Raw genomic sequence first — 17,642 nt, 5'->3', positions numbered from 1 at the left:
TCTTTTACTTTGATTGGTTCTGGAACTCGAAATAGTGGGGGGAGGGGAATAGTTAACAAGATCCAGTTGATCTTTTTTCAGTTGTGGCGCAAAATCATCAGTAGCTAAGGTAATAGACATTAGTTTTTAAATTTTTCAGCGGAATAAAAGCTCTTGATGCAGTTTTTTTTACGTGCGAACTATCGAGCGTAGTTAATAATTAGAATCTACTGTTTTCAAATCAAAATTGCAAAAAAGTGCTCATTTGATGGCAATTCCGTCATAATCGTGATCGTTTTCACAGATGGAAGGATGCGAGACTCCTTTTCTACTGGTCGCAGGTTCAATACCTCACTTAAAACTATTTTTTTTTGTTTTGTGGAATTTTTGTTGCATAGCATTGGCGGTTTTTTAACATCTGTATTTGCTTCATTGGCGGCTGGCGTTGATAAACTTTCAAGAGCCCGTGGCGTAGATGCGAGGACATGATACTCCTATTTATTATGTCAGAGGTTCGAAGTTATATTATTCAAGGCCTGTTTTTCTTATTTCACTTCTTTTTTTTAATCAAATTAGTTCATTTTTTTCGGCTTAACTTTATTACTGTTTCGTTTTCACACCCCGGTTTTGCTTGTGCTGTAAACAAATTTCATTATACTTGCAAATGCAATTGCTGTTCTTGATTGTTTCAGGGGGATGTGAAAATTTTTTCATAAATTGTTTTTTTTGTCTCAACTTGTGTCTGCTCAAAGATTGCGGATACGGATTTTTCTTGCTCTAAGATATTGCAATCGGGTACCAGAATTTTCCCGTAAACAATTTTGTCCACACTTCTAGAGGAGGCTCTCATCTTGTGGAGGATCTTCACTTCTAGAGGATCTTCTGGTTTCACGTTGTAATTATCTTTTCAAGGGTTGTAATTATATTTTCAAGTTTCACGTAATTATCTTTTCAAAAAACTGTTTGAGTTTTTTTCGGGTTCGTGGTTTTTGTCTTAGTTTCTGTCGGTTAATTTTCCATTTTTTAAAAGCCATTTTTAAAAATCTTATAGAGTTTTAACTGGCGTACTTTTTGAAGCATATGTTTTGTTTTAATTCAATTTTTTTTCCCTTACTGAAATTTTGCCAATCTGATTTTTTTAAAAAACATTTAAGGTTTTTTTAATATTCAAGAGTCTCAGCTTATGGTATATCGACTTAGTCATTTTATTGTGTGTAGTTTTTCGAGGGCAAAATTATCCGTCTGGGAATATGTGTTTCAGTTTGGATGGGTCGTAAAATTTTTTAATTTTCTTGAAATTATTTATGACAGTTTAATTTCGGCTCAACAGGTTTTGATTACACCGAAGACTTTAGTCAAGGTGTTATGGTATCGTGTAACGGGGTTTTTTTTTTAATGTTGTCTGTTGTCAAGTGTCGACAAATAACGTCCACAGTTATCAATTATCATGTGGGCTGGACTATATCGCGCTATGTCACGTGATTGCGTATGTTTGTTTCTTTATTTGTTCATCTTTATTTATTTAATTATCTGTTCTTCTATTTATTTAATTATGTTTAGTTTGCTTATATTTATTTATTTATTTATGTATTTATTTATGTATTTATTTATTTATTTATGTATTGATTTATTTTTTTATTGCTTATTTATTTATCAGGTGTGTTTTGTTTATTTGTTGATATTTATTTCTATATTTATTTAATTATTCTTTCTTTCATTTAGTGTACACAGTTATTCTATTTCAACTTTTGTGTATACTTGTATTAGGTACACTGTAGTTTCAATCAACTGGTCTGTGTATACTTGTATTAGGTACACAGTTTTTTTTCAACTGCTGTGTATACTTGTATTAGGTACACTGTAGTTTCAATCAACTGATCTGTGTATACTTGTATTAGGTACACAGTTTTTCTATTTCAACTGCTGTGTATACTTGTATTAGGTACACTGTAGTTTCAATCAACTGGTCTGTGTATACTTGTATTAGGTACACAGTTTTTTTTCAACTGCTGTGTATACTTGTATTAGGTACACTGTAGTTTCAATCAACTGATCTGTGTATACTTGTATTAGGTACACAGTTTTTCTATTTCAACTGCTGTGTATACTTGTATTAGGTACACTGTAGTTTCAATCAACTGGTCTGTGTATACTTGTATTAGGTACACAGTTTTTTTTCAACTGCTGTGTATACTTGTATTAGGTACACTGTAGTTTCAATCAACTGATCTGTGTATACTTGTATTAGGTACACAGTTTTTCTATTTCAACTGCTGTGTATACTTGTATTAGGTACACTGTAGTTTCAATCAACTGGTCTGTGTATACTTGTATTAGGTACACAGTTTTTTTTCAACTGCTGTGTATACTTGTATTAGGTACGCTGTAGTTTCAATCAACTGGTCTGTGTATACTTGTATTAGGTACACAGTTTTTCTATTTCAACTGCTGTGTATACTTGTATTAGGTACACTGTAGTTTCAATCAACTGATCTGTGTATACTTGTATTAGGTACACAGTTTCTTTAGTTTAACTGATCTGTGTATACTTGTAATAGGTACACTGTAGTTTCAATTAACTGGTCTGTGTATACTTGTATTAGGTACACAGTTTTTCTATTTCAGCTGCTGTGTATACTTGTATTAGGTACACTGTAGTTTCAATCAACTGGTCACAGTTTTTCTATTTCAGATGCTGTGTATACTTGTATTAGGTACACTGTAGTTTCAATCAACTGGTCTGTGTATACTTGTATTAGGTACACTGTAGTTTCAATCAACTGCTGGTCTGTGTATACTTGTAATAGGTACACTGTAGTTTCAATCAACTGGTCTGTGTATACTTGTATTAGGTTTACAGTTTTTCTATTTCAACTGCTGTGTATACTTGTATTAGGTACACTGTAGTTTCATTCAACTGATCTGTGTATACTTGTATTAGATACACAGTTTTTCTATTTCAACTGCTGTGTATACTTGTATTAGGTACACTGTAGTTTCAATCAACTGGTCTGTGTATACTTGTATTAGGTACACAATTTCTTTAGTTTAACTAATCTGTGTATATATTTATTTTTAACTCGTGCTCTGCGATGATGACAACAACGGAAATGCATAACTGGTTACGAATTTTGGCTCACTATCTATAACTTTCATGACTGTTGATGTAACATTATCTTTACAAGACATATTTATTTGTGATATTCCCTTGTTTCAAAATGCATTTGCCAACAATATATCGTAAGAGAACAAAAGTGAATCATTCTTCTGGAAACATCTATAATTTACAAGGGAACATTCCAACTGCGCATATGAAGGTTCATGAAGCTGTTGTTGTAATCTGATTGTTATTAATGTTTTACGTGCGTTCAATACTGACTATTGAGAAATATTCGCCATTTTTTGTTATTATAATGTTGGCAAACCATTCTGTCAAAGCCAAGTACGTGTTAAGCGCCCTTTTTTATTAATTTTTAACAAGACTGATTATTTTATAAACGCTGACAAATTTTTAATTACTGTAATATTGTTGCATTTATTTCTGAGCGAATGTTCGTTATCATAGCCCACGTCTGAGCAGAGCGATGTTATTATTTATATTGGTTTTCACAAATATATTTTTGCAATGTACTTTTTTCCGTAGTTCAAATTTATTGTAATGGTTTCTATAACACAATGATGGTGATATAATTTTTTTTCAGAAATGACGTCCACTGTTTTGTTTGGCGATTCTATGTTAAAAGGATTTAACGAATACCTTATCAGACTTTCCGATACGTCGGTTATAGTGAAATCTGGACTGAAAGTCAGTACCATCAATGACACTCATGTCGAAGAGATAAAAGCCTTGAAACCAGCTCGCGTTATTCTTGCTGTTGGTGCAAACGACATGTGTCCCCGCCAACAAGATATTGTGTTACAACCAAGCATTGCCCATACCGATGCTTCTCTCGCGAGCTTGGCAAAGGCCACACTTGCTATGTTGATTATGTCACTTGCTTCTCCTCTTCGCGATGCTGGCTTTGAAGTCCTGCTCCTTTGGTAACATTTTCATAAAATGACTAATTCAGTAATAATAATAATGTACATTGTTCATCAGGTATCGGTTTTGCTGTTTTTTTAATGAAGTTTAGAGAAAAAATAAACTACATTGTATTTTTAGTCCAATTGTTCGCAAGGACTTTTACCGTGAAATCCGCGCGTTGGATACAGCCATCAAGTCTTCAGATTGGTCATTTATTCCCGTTGGACTATTGCGCTATACACATTTATCTACCGATGGTGTTCATTTGTCGCAAATGGGCTGCCTGAATTTGGCGAAATTAATTTGTGAGAGAGTATCCTTAACTCTTTTGACATCTGCCGTGGTAAATACTTTTTGTCTATTCTATTTTTTTTTCTGTTGTATTCCACTGAGCACTTAAATGTCATAATTTTATTTTTGCAGCCGTTTACTATCAGCTCATCTTCAGTGTTTGGCGTCTCTCAAATTTCCCTTGACGTTTGCAATAAATCTGTTTTGAGCATAGCTGATTCCCTCTTTGCAGAGCTTTACAAATCATACAAACAGGAATCTTGGACACATGTCAACGGGCGCTCTGTCAAGTGGATTTCAGAGGTTCCATACTCATATGGAAGCGTTCGCCACCCGCCCAACAACTCTTGGTCACCACAGTTGTTGTTGTTAAAGACCTTGTTGGAGAAAGAACTCAAAGTTTCCTTCAACAGTGTCCTCATCAACATTTATTGTTCCCTCGAAGAGGTAATATCACAAAATACCGTCATAACAATTAGATAACATAGAAAATGTACTTTGCCTATCAGTATTTTTAGGGAGTTGGATTTCACGCTGACAACGAACGTGGTATTCCTGATTATCCAACCATTGCCAGCGTATCCCTTGGAGCCACCCGACGCTTTGCAATGAAAAGAAACGGGACCACGCGCTCTGAAGTTTCTGTTTTGTTGCCACATGGTAGCGTTTTTACCATGCTCGGAGCTTGCCAGAAAGACTGGAAGCACAGCATCTTGAGAGGATCCACTGCACCCGATGGATCGTTTGAGAAATGGAATGGCGTCCGTTTAAATTTGACGTTCCGTAATCAGTTTGACGCTGAACGTTGAAGTTTTATGTCATTTTTATTACTTGCCAGTTTTTGAAGGTTGAATTTGAACTTGATTTCGTGGAATACTTAACTGATATCTTTACCTGATTGAAGTTTTGTTCATGAATACCAACATTGGTACATTTTTCAGATCTGTGTCATGTCTTTGCAAGTATTTTTTTTGTTTTTTGGATTTGTTTTTCGGATTGTTTTACTGCTACATACTGTCAATTCTGAGACTGCTTCACAATTTCTCAATATAATAAGACTAATAGCTTTTTTTCATTTTAGCTCTTTCTTGTAAGTATATGTGTAAGTACGATTTTTAGTTATTCCGGAGACCCATATGAGTCTACATGCCAATTTATACGATTGGCCGATTGAAACGACAGGAGGCGTTTTGCTACACATACAAACACAATCTTTTGTATTTTATTATAGCTATAGAAATTGATCTACAATGCGTAAGTACGACATTTAGTTCTACGATTGTTATTTCAGGTCCTTTGTCAATATTTCAGGCTCTTTGTCAATATAGCAAAATTTTGGTGTATATATGTGTTAGTAAGATTTTTAGTTCTACAACGTTTATTCAGGCTCTTTGTCGATATAGCAAAATATTGGTGTATACATGTGTTAGTACGATTTTAGCTCTAGAATTGTTATTTCAGGCTCTTCGTCAATATAGCAATATTTTAGCGTATACATGTGTTAGTACCATTTTTAGTTCTCGAACTGTTATTTTATGATCTATGTCAATATATCAAAATTTTAGTGTATACATGTGTTATTACGATTTTTAGTTCTCGAACTGTTATTTCATGATCTTTGTCAATATATCAAAATTTTATTGTATACATGTGTTAGTACCATTTTTAGTTCTCGAACTGTTATTCCATGATCTTTGTCAATATAGCAAAATTTTGGTGTATACATGTGTTAGTACGATTTTTAGCTCTAGAACTGTTATTCCATGATCTTTGTCAATATAGCAAAAATTTGACGTATACATGTGTTAGTACGATTTTTAGCTCTCGAACTGTTATTTCATGATCTTTGCCAATATAGCAAAATTTTGGTGTATACATGTGTTCGTACGATTTTTAGCTCACGAACTGTTATTTCAGGCCCTTTGTCAATATAGTAAAATTTTGGTGTATACATGTGTTAGTACGATTTTTAGTTCTAGAAGTGTTATTTTATGATCTTCGTTGATATATCAAAAATTTAACCTATACATGTGTTAGTACGATTTTTAGTTCTAGAACTGTTATTTCAGGCTCTTTCTCGATATAGCAAAATTTTGGTGTATACATGTATAAGTACGATTTTTTGTTCTAGAACTGTTATTCTTCAATTATTAGTTGTTCAAGTTGTTTGGTTTTTGCTTCAGTTTCTATGCCTTCGGTGTATTGGGCGTAGCGCCTATGTTTCAAAGTTTGTCTCCTTTGTTCCCGCTCGGTAAATGGTTTCCATATTTTAAGGGCTGTTTACGAACTTCATCCGATACAAATATGAAGTTTTTGTAGCTGTAATTTTTCCACTTTTGTCAAGTGATTTTTTCAGGTATTTTTTTCCAATATAATTTTTTATAATTTTTTTTACTTCTATTTTTTTTTCATTCACTACTTTGTTGCGCAATGGGTTTTTTTGCATCGCAAGTGTTGTGCAAGTTTTGTTCAATGTAGTTTCAGGGTGGGAATGAAAATTTTTAACTTTTTTGGATTAAACTAATTTTTTTTTTTTGGCTCCACTTGTCTCTGCTCAAAGAATGTCGGCTTTGCTTCCTCTTTGAAAGTTTCGTGCTGTTGTTTATCTAATATTCAAATGTCTGGCATCTCTGCCTAAACTTAATTTCTATTGAGACTTATAATTATTGAGATATAATTATTGCAACATCTAAAATTGAAATTCAAGTTCAATGAACGTAGTGAAGACCGCTATACCTCGTGATCGTTTGTTGGCTTTTTAGGAAGTCTGAAAGTTTACTAATTCACAAATTTGAGGAGTTTTTGTTATTTGATTTTGATTTATTTTCAAGTTCAGTTCATCTCCTTTGTTGAAAGGTAGTCAAACTCCATCTACTACTACTACTACTACTACTACTACTACTACTACTTCTACTACTACTACTAATGCGTTTATTGTCCGTTTTTCTAATGTGGCGGGGTTGGTCATCCGAGAAGCGTGTAAGCAATTGTTCAGATGAGGGCATTCTGAATAGCATTTGAGCAATTAAATAGAGCTGGATATTGTCTTGGTCTACGCACACGTTTCAGAGCAATACTTTAGAACTGGCAAGAGACAAGTTCCATAGATATGACACCTTGGAACCAACTCCACCATCGAACAGCAAAATCAAAGGCCACAAAAACCGTGTTTGACTTCTAATTTCGAAAATGCATATTATATTTTAGGTTTGTCAGCGGAACTAAAGATTTACTTTTTACTCCGGTTTCTCAATTTGAGTTCATATTATCAAAAAAATTGTCACTTATGTTAGATTTTCTTCTGTTGCTTTGCCTTCGTTGACTTTTTGAACTGTCGGTTGGCTATGTTCAAGAAAATTAAGTCAGTTTTGTTAGTCATCGAAAATTTTCCGACTGTCAGTTGGCTTTGTGTACATGTTATCGGGAACTAGACTTTTTTCCAGTAAAGAACTTATAAATCCTTGCTATGTTATGAAAACTCAATAGCTTGCAGGCCTCTTGCTCTAGAGAGAAAGTACGTGCTTTCAGATTCTATAATCTAGGCTTCGAGTCGAGGTTTGTCCTCATTTTTATAGTATGTATGAAAGGTTAAAATCTTTTTCTGGGGAAACAAGAATGGTCGGAATTGAATCTGAGTCTGCCTATTTTTTCGTCTGAGAAAAGGTTATACAATCAGCTCTTTGCGTAGTCTTGAGAAGGTTGTCACAGCGTAACTCAGCTTTGCAAACTGTTTTTGAATTATTTTCTATGCTGAAAATTACTGCGACCGTCAATTCAGTAAGTTTATCAGATGTTTCTAACGGTGCCGCGACAACTTGTTGCAAAAAAGAACTCAGAAAATTGAAGGAAAGCGACAACTCGCAAGTCTTGAAAAATAATTTAAAACTTCAGAATTCTGGTTTAAGGTCGCCGGTTAAATTTTCGTCGAACGCTCTACCCTCTCTTGGCTAGCTGGCAACTTGTTGGCGCAACTGCAACGGTAAGAGTATTGCGGGTTGCATTTATTACGAGTTGTCGTTTTGCATTTGGGTTCCGCCACAAGGTAAATATTTTAGTGTTCAAGGCTTATTTAACCCTTCTTTCCTGGTTTCACTCTTTCAATTTTTTCGGCTTTCTCGCGTGTGTTTGTGAAGCGCAGCTTCGCCTCTGTGTAGCTTAAGTGTTTCTGTTTGCATACATTAATATCAGCCATATAGAGGATTCGCGAAGCATTTATTAAAGAGTTTTTGATTTGATATAAGCCTCTGGCAAAACCAAACAATCTTTTGTGCTGAAAAAAAATTCATTTCAAGACAAACTTCAAAAAACATCACGAAACTTTTCTGACATCATAATCAAAAAAGTTTAATCAACAAAATTGTTCTTTATGCACTTCCCTACAGAATGTTTTTTGTTTATTTTTCATTTTAATACTAACAATCATTGTTGGATCACTTCAAGTTTAGATCTTATCGTTTCTTGAATCACAGCGAACAATCCACTGAACCATGGAATTGGCAGATTCGCGTGAATTTAGCCTAAATGAAGTTTGAACTGTAATAGCAGGCATGTTTTTTTAGCCAACCCTTATGTTTGATAGAGATATGTTTCAGCTCACGGTGCGAGTGCTAGTGATGGTGAAGGATCAGAGTTAAGACAATAGCTGGAAGCTTCGGGCGTGTTTCAAAACGGAAAAACTAAATTTACGTCAGATCATTTCTAAATGTATCTGTCATACCGCAGGGTATGATATTGTAATTCTTGAATCCGAATGGATCGATAAACTTGATTCTCAGTCAGCGATATAAAACGACTAGTTGACAGATAACATTAATTCAACTCTGATTCTTATTTCAAATATAGTTCGTCTTCTGTCTATCAAGGTCAAGTGACCGGCCGTCTAGGGGTTCAACATAAGACTATAGATAATATAAATAACATATATATAAAGTTGGTTTGTCGGTCCAGGCCGGATGACAATCCCCCTTGACAACAAAATTTTTAAACAACCGTTTTTAAATTGAGTTTTGAGTCCCTTAGGACTTACAGATTTGATTTTATAGTCCTAATAGGACTTTTCGACATCACTTCTCTGCTTGCTTGTCATCTTTAATAATTCCCTCCCCCTGACTTTCGTGTTCCTCGTCTTCTTGTAATATGTTACTTGTCTTCGTCTTTTCCATCCCGCCTTCAAGTTGAATTTTGTTTTCACGAATAAAATTTCGTTATTGTTACCGGCTGTGGCGTCGTCGTCTGTTGGCGAGGTTAAATCTACTACTTTGGTGTGGCCTGTTTTGGGCTAATCGCATCAATCAGTTTTACACATGCTCTGTATTGTGGGGTCTTTTCAGTGAAACCCATTTCTTGGATGAGTGACTTTAGGCTTGGGTAGTTGTCTGTATTTTGTTTGTCCGGTGGCGAATCAATTTCAAATTGTAGCGACGTCTTCCTTCCTTCGTCGTGTTTAGTGTTAATGCGGTGGACAGCGACGATTGGCTGTTCCTCGTAAATATTCTTAGTGGTGCCGTTGAAATCGCGGGGGGTGTTCTTTTCTTGTTTTGCCTTTTAGGCGACGGGGCAGTATCCTCTGATAAGACACATGATTGTTCGTCATTATCCTGGTCGTCATTGTCTGATGGTACTGGTTGTTGTATGATGATGTCATTGTTTGAAGTTCCGGCGGGGATATCCGTTTGCAATCTCATTGCGCTGGTTTGTAGCTTTTGTGTCGGGCGCCCGCCGGTTCGTTTTCCTGTTGCTCTTGCTTTTCGCTTTGTTGGACTATCCGTATTTGCTTGTCCAGACACCTTTTATTTTTGGGTTAGTTTCCTTGGCAGGCCAGTTTCGTCTTGTCTGAACTTCGGAGGCTGGGGAGCAGTAGGGTTCTCAATGTCTAAAAATCGTAGGCATGGTCCTGATCTCCGTGCGGATTTATAAGCAGCGTAATCGCTGAGTCGAGACGGTCTGCATGGTCCGTAATTTAAAGGGGTTGTGACAAACGCGGCACCGCTATTTCTTAGTAGTCTTGGTTGTTTTCCTAATATTTGCACCCAAGTGTGTGGGGTATGCGAGAGAATTTTCCCGTCTATGGTTTTGTGTTTTTTTTCGAATGTTCTCGGATCCTTAACCTTCGTTGCTGTTCTAACTGTTTTCCGTGCCTGATCTATCCGTTTTTTTTGTGTTTTTGTCTACTGTTGTTTGTATTCCATTATATCTTACGTTTAATTTATCCTTTACTGTTTCTATAGCTTTAGATTTTGCACCTGTGTCTTTTTTTGTCGGGAGGTCTGTGTTTGTCAAGTTCCGAAGCATTTGAAGTTTCGGCTCTCTCTTATTGATATTGACTTCGTCTTCTGACCACCGTTGCAATTCGTGCATTACTTCGGCGGGTAGTGGCGGCTTTGTAAGATTCTTTCGATCTAAACATGCATGGTTTGCGCTTTTCCAATTTAAATGGTTAGGTCAACTACTAGTTGCTACGTTTGATAAGGGTGTGTTTGGTTTACGTCCCATGTGGGCCTCAAATGGTGAAATTTCTGTTACGCTATGTGGTGTAATCATCAATGTTTTAATAATTTCAGCTACAGCTGATGCGAGTTGGTACGGTGTATTTGTTTTATCAATTTTCATGACCGCTAGTCTACGCTTCATAGTTTGTATCATCCTCTTTACTACCCCTATTGCTGTAGGATCATCTACCGGCGCAAACAATAGTTTTATATTGTTCGTATTGCAAAACAGTTGAAATTTTTAGCTTTAAATGTCTGTGCTTGGTCATATATTAATCTTCGGGGTGCCCCGTTATTCGAAATGTACCGTTGCATAAACTTTATAGCGATGTCCGCTGTTGTATTCCTAACGAATTTCGCAGTTGGAAGTTTAGACCACTAATCTATTGCAACTAAAATGTATGCGTCTCTATTCAATTCATCCGGCAGGTGCCCGGCGAAATCTAATTGTACTTCCTCATTATGTTCATTATATTATTTGGAACGAAAGTTTCTTTCCTATGATGGGTTTTAAATTTTTACCTTGCTCATTGCAGTGTTTGCAATTTTGTGCCATTTGCACAATTGCCCGGTGTATATGCGGGAAGCAGACATGGTTACTCACGTCCAACATAGCTGCCGATCCCGGGTGTGTCAAATGGAGACTGTCTAGCACTGTCTGCTTCAATTGGGTAGGAATGACGATTCTCTCGTCTATGAGTAGGCAATCCTCTCGGACATATAGCCTGTTCCGAATATTGTGCCAGTACTGTCCGTAGTAAGCCTTGATAGCTTCCCAATCCCTCTTTTCGACGAAAATAATTAAGGGACGCAGATTTCGATCTTTCAATCATTTCGTGGCTGGCTTCTAACTGTGTAGGCGGTCCCATTGTTGGTGGTTCTACGTTATGTGTCAGCTCTTCTTCTTTGCGGATAGTCGGGTCTACACGACTCACACAGATTTCTGTGGTGTCTTTGCTTTTATCGGGTGTTTGTATGGTTGTCGTTGAGATTTCTGCGGTGTCTTTGCTTCTCTCTGGTGTTTGTGTAGTTGTCGTTGTAATCTGTGGTTCGACTGTTTGTGTAGTTGTTGTTGTATTATGTGTTTCTGTTTGTGTCTGCGTCGTCTTCATGGTGTCTTTTAGTGTGGGTTTGACCGTTGTGTTTCCAGATGTATTCGTATCCGTGAAGATAATCTTGAAGTTGATTTTGTACTGGTCTCTATCTTTTTCTTAGCCGATAGCTTTTCCCTGGCATCCCGTACGGGTGTTGTTGAAGATGTGTCGTGGAACTCTTGTTGTGGCGATTTTGTTAAATCGGGCTTTCCTTTCTTTGCCTTCGTGGGAGGTCGCTTATGCCATCTGGGGTCCGAAAGACTTTCTTTGCGGTCAGATGAACCCTGCCAGTTCTGGGTTGATTCTTTTCGGCTTCTTGACCCGTTTGTCTTAAGTTCCGGCGGGATGAATCCTCCTTCAAAACCTTTCGTTTCTTTGCGGCTCATTTTTAAGTTTTTAATCTGATTATTTGAATTTTTGCGGACGGAATTTTTGCAGCTTGTTTGATACTGTTGAAATAGCGATCGAGGGAGAGTTGACTGATTTATAGCAGATTTTAAGTGAAATTGATTTCTGTTGTTAGTTTGACAATGACCGGTTGCGGAATGTTTGGAATGTTTCAGTTCTAATTGAGTGAATGAAGCAGCATTCAATAACCCTATGTTTTTCTCGCGCTTTTTGATCAGCTCATACGGTGCTTTGTTCTGATTGGCCAGATTATTTAGAATGACGTTGTCAATCATTTCCAGGTTTTTAATGAATGTCCTAATTGATGCTAAAACAAGTTCCTCATCATGCTCACTTGGGGGTACTGCCAATCCAACCGGATTTCGGGACATGTCAATTAATGCCATTTTACTGCATGCGAGATGTTTGATGTCGAAATGGAAGGGAATCAATCGGTCAATCCAACGTGTGAGCCGGCTTTGACTTGTTTTTGATAGTTTACTTGCGTTTAAGGCGCTGATTAAAGCTTGGTGATCAGTGTTGACGGTAAAATGTTTTCCATACAGATTTTTACAGTATTTAAAATGTTCGATTGCCCACACGGCCCCTAATAATTCGAGTTCGTTTACAGCATATTTTTCCTCTAATGAGTTTAAAAAACGTGACGCGTGAGCTACGGCGGCCCAACCTTCTGGCGAATGTTGTTCCAGTGCAGCTCCTTATCCTGTAGTAGAAGCATGGCATACGATGCGAGTGTCAAGATGTTGGTCAAATGTTTGTTTTGTGTTATTTCAGCTACCAATTTAAATATGTTCTTGAACGTTGTGTTATGCTCTGTTGACCAGTCAAGTGGTTTTTTTTTCTGTGTTTTTTAGTATTGGGCGTAGAGCGGCAGCGGTTTGTGCCAGTTTTGGTATATATCGTGTGAGATGGTGTATGGAACCCATAAGCTTTTTAGTTTTTGGTGGTGATAGTTTTTCGATGGCCTCAGTCTTTCTTATAAGAGATTTTGTTCCCTCGCTATTAATGTTGAATCCCAACCACTCAACTTGTTTGCATGCAAACATACATTTATACAATGATATCGCAAGATTTTCCTCGTCCAGTTTTTTCAGAACTGATTGCAACTTTTGTTTTGTAGATCCAAATATCCTTTTGTTACGATTAGTATATCGTCCAAATAGGCATAGGTGTTCATACAATTTGTAAGAGTTAGATCGATTGCTTTTTGAAATTCAGCTGGCATATCCGTGAGGCCATAAAATCATGTTTGAAACTGATAAGTCCCAGTGGCGTTACTACCAATAAGACTAGAGTTGCATTGTTCTCTTGTTGTTTTTATTCAAAGGGATTTGTGAATATGCGTAGCGGAGGTCGAGTGTTGAGTAGTGTGTCCAACTGAATTCTTTTCGTCTGTTTTCCAGTTTCAGTTAAAGTTACAGTTCTGATTTTCCGGGTCTTTCCATTTCAGTTACAGTTACAGTTTTTACAGTTTTTTTCTTTCAGTTTCAGTTACAGTTTCAGTTGAAGCTTTCAGTTGGAAAAATTGAATCAAACAACATGTTGAATTTGAAAACAAAACTTACAAAGAAACAAAAACTTAACGAGTTCAATCAAAAGTCAAGTCATTCAATCAAGTCACGGTTACTCGCAATCATTGTTCTTTCACGGAGCCCAGTGTTCGACAGCACTCTAAGTCTTCCTTCCGCTTGGATGGCTGCTCCCGAAAAAAGTCTTTCAACTCCGACTCCAGCGCCGCTGAAACACAGGTTCGCAAGCGCAAACTGAGACAACTCAGGAACAGTAGATAGTCTGTCGCGCCAAAACTTGTGAAGGTATTCCGAGTGATGTTTGAGATCAATGTCAAATCCCGGTTTCATGTGTTCGTAAGTAGAGATATTCGCGCAATAGCTCTCAAACTGGGCCGAAAGCTTAACGGCTATTTCTTCGGGTTGCGATGCAGATGGAGGTGGAGTGAACAAACTCGGAAAGTTTTCTTCTTCGTCAGATCTGTCTTCGTAGAAATCAGACCATAGCCGTGCTGCTGTGTGCGGGTGCTCGAACTCGTCAACTGCAAGTACCAATTGCTGTGGTTTCTGAGCGTCGAAGTTGTAAAAGTTGACCACCTCACCGTAGAAAGAGCCTCCATATGACTTCCGAGTCCAGCAGTCAAGTTGCACCTTAAAGACAGAATTTTAAGAACAGAAAAAAAAATTTTTCAGGGTGGTGAAATTTTAGAAAACAAAAACTCAAAAACATGCGATAGCTCTTGCCTGTATGACTGGTAGCAGACCAGTTTCTGTAGACGGCGTTGTGAGAAGCTGCCTGATCTTTTCTTCAACACTGAGAGCTTGCTTCGAAATGTTGTTGCACAGAGTCTGCTTGCTCGGCACAGAAAACTTTCCTCCACTGACATACTTGATGATAGTATCAAATCCGTATTTCTTGTCAGCAATCATATTCGCACTTGCTCTTGGGCATGCAGCAACATAAGTCGCTAGCAATTCATTCAGACGTCGCTGGCGGTAGTCGCTTGCTGGGAGCGGAGTAGTTGCTGATCTTGAGCTGCTCCCTGCAATGTTGACGAAGCTCTCCATGGTTGTGACTTTCCGTGATTGAGAGTCTGTTTTCGCCTTCTTTTCTGCTGTTTCTTTGACTTCGAGTTGCTTTTGCCATTCAGGGTGCTTCTTTTTGAGGTGCAGTTTGAGGTTGGTAGGACCATGCTTCACCAGACTTGTGAACTCGCAGTCGTCGTCCGTACATCTGTACGCTGTCTTGCTCTCATCTATAACAAAGTATTGATGCACCGGGTTGCTACGCTTGCGACCAGTTGTTGTTGCTGCCATCTCGATCTGGAAACGTATGAATTGCGTCAAGTATTTATACTAAGCTATCTGCAACTGAAACTGCAACTGTAACTGTAACTGAAACTCTAACTGAAACAAGGACCGGAGTTGGTTTCAGTTACAGTTTCAGTTACAGTTCAAAACATCCGGCTGTTTCAGTTTCAGTTACAGTTTCAGTTGATCAAAACCATTTCAGTTGTGCAGTAACAGTTTCAGTTACAGTTTTCAATTCAGTTACAGTTGGACACACTAGTGTTGAGAATAGTGTTTGTTTGGATTTGTCTGATTTTACCACCTGTGCAGTATTGTCCAACAGAACTTCAATGTTGGGCATTTGATATTCGTTCTTGTGGATGAATTTAATGTTTTTCTTAGAATCTAACGCGAGTTTGACTGTTTGATCCTTTTTGACTGTTATGACAATTGGGCTAATAAATTGTTGATCTGAACATTTATCCAATTTCATAATGTGGTTCTGATCCATCAGTTTGCTTAATTCCCCTTCAACTCTTTCCTCTAGGTGCACCGGGATACGTCGTCATTTCTGTTGTATTGGCATGCAGTTGTGATTGAATTGAGTTTTCATCATGTGATTGTTTTCGATTTTCCGATATGTATGCACAGTTGTTGAAAATTATCTTTGACCCATTGTTTAATTTCTGGATCTGATTCTTCTTGTTCGCGTACGCTTAACACATTTTGTTTGTTTTTCTTGTATCATCCTGACACCTATTTGTGGTAGTATGTTGCGTCCTACCATGTTGGCTTTTTGATCATCTACAATGATAAACGGGGCTGATTGAATTTTCCAGCCTCCTGTTTCAATGGTTATAATCAATCTTCCTTTCGGATTTATTGTTTCACCATTATAGCATGCCAGATTCCTGGCCGTGTCTTCCGGTGGGATGCATATGAATAATGCTGATTTATCGTTTTGTTGAAGGCGCCGTGCGGTTTTTTCATTGAGAAACGACATTGGACTTCCCGAATCAGCGATAGCGAATAATTCTTCTGAATTTGTTTTTAGTTTAACAATATGACCGTTGAGGTCATCCTCCGATAGGATTTTTGTATTTTTATTTTCAAAAGACTCAGTGATTGCCATAACCGTGTTTGTGCTAATAGTTCTTATGCGATTTTTTCATTGCTCATGTGTAATGTTAACATGTCTCTAACCCATTCATCTTCTCTGTCCCCACAGTCAGCCCATTCGACTAGGTCTGCATGAAATTGTTCAAGACTCTCCGATTTCTTTTGTTTACGGCAAATAAAGTTATCTTTCGAATGCTACAATTCTGTTAGTGACAAAAATATCTTCCAACGTTGTCATAAGTTCTTGTGTGGTTACATTGTTTAATACAAGACTAGGTCTTTTCTGTTGAACTTGTCTTTGACCTTCGGCTCCCAAACAGAGAAAAACGTAACTACGGACTCTTGCGTCTGCTTCGTCCCACCTATATGAATTACATAATACTCCTTTCTCCCGGGCTTTTATGACGTGATTCTCCCAACCAACTCGTTTCTCCTTATTGCGCACCTCTCGGTTTATTCTTTGTGCCTCTGTTTCACCCGTTATTTCAAGTTCATACACGGGTTCTGCGGGTTCGACTAGTGTTGGTCTGGCTCTCAATAAATTCCGTATTTCAATCCCATCCTTTGCAAATACAGCCATCTCCAATATAGCTGCCCACTTTGACCATTCTAGTGGTGATTCGGCAGACGCTCTCTCCCAAAATGGGTTAATAATCAGTGGGTTTTTGGAATATCCTGCTGACTGCGCCATGTCATACCGCAGGGTATGATATTCTAATTCTTGAATCCGAATGAATTGATAAACCTTGATTCTCAGTCAGAGCGATATAAAACGACTAGTTGACAGATAGCTTTAATTCAACTCTGATTCCTATTTCAAATAGAGTTCGTCTTCTCTGTCTATCAAGGTCAAGTGACCGGCCGTCCAGGGGTTTAACATAAGACTATAGATAATATAAATAACATTTATATAAAGTTGATTTGTCGATCCATGCCGGATGACGGTATCGCAGAGAAAAAATAGTCTTAATAATTTCATGTCAAGCTGCGGACTCAATGCCCTTTTAAGCAGGCGAAGAGACTGAAATATTATTACTTAAGCAATCCCTGAGAAAAGAAAATATAAAGATAGCTTTTCGCAAAGCTCAATTTCCACCATCTAAACCACCCCCCCCCCCCAAAAAAAAACAGCGAAGAAAATATAAAAAAAACTGTTTTTATTTGTAATATAAGTGCCGTTGAATATTCTGTGTTACTTGCGCAGCATCCGGCCATTCTTGTCTTAGCAATTTTGACCCGGTGAAACGAATTAGGTTTTCGCAATAGTAAATTCACAGTTGATCTACAGCTATAATTCACGATTGAATTACAGTTCGTCTGTGTCAAACAGAAGATAAACAGCATTTATTGCTGTTCAAATGAAAAAAGTTTATCCGATCAGGTTTTTCTTTACTTTTGGCTGTGAATTGATAAAGAAGTATGCTTTTTGTTTTTCAGGTGT

The 17,642-nt window shown here is 37.4% G+C and overlaps 1 protein-coding gene across 1 annotated transcript; it reads left to right on the top strand.

Moving 5' to 3' along the window:
* Positions 1-3,682: 3,682 nt before the first annotated feature.
* LOC134845900 (uncharacterized) lies at positions 3,683-7,220 on the top strand. The gene is made up of 5 exons (XM_063863022.1): positions 3,683-4,020; positions 4,142-4,346; positions 4,427-4,741; positions 4,813-5,055; positions 7,155-7,220. Exons 1-5 carry the CDS (start codon positions 3,683-3,685, stop codon positions 7,218-7,220), a joined length of 1,167 nt encoding a protein of 388 aa, XP_063719092.1.
* The last annotated feature ends 10,422 nt before the right edge of the window (positions 7,221-17,642 follow it).

Source organism: Symsagittifera roscoffensis, chromosome 5 (genome assembly GCF_963678635.1).
Source record: "Symsagittifera roscoffensis chromosome 5, txSymRosc1.1, whole genome shotgun sequence".
In the NCBI taxonomy this organism is placed as follows: domain Eukaryota; kingdom Metazoa; phylum Xenacoelomorpha; order Acoela; family Convolutidae; genus Symsagittifera; species Symsagittifera roscoffensis.
Note: the sequence above shows the minus strand (reverse complement) of the source record. Positions and strands in the feature narration are given on the sequence as shown.

What these genes read in the sequence shown, in the direction of transcription:
- LOC134845900 (XM_063863022.1), top strand. Translation starts at nt 3,683, where the DNA reads ATGACGTCCACTGTTTTGTTTGGCGATTCTATGTTAAAAGGATTTAAC. An exon ending in TTTATTGTTCCCTCGAAGAG is followed by an intron (nt 4,742 to 4,812) that starts GTAATATCACAA and finishes CAGTATTTTTAG; the next exon opens with GGAGTTGGATTTCACGCTGA. An exon ending in CGTTTGAGAAATGGAATGGC is followed by an intron (nt 5,056 to 7,154) that starts GTCCGTTTAAAT and finishes GTTGAAAGGTAG; the next exon opens with TCAAACTCCATCTACTACTA.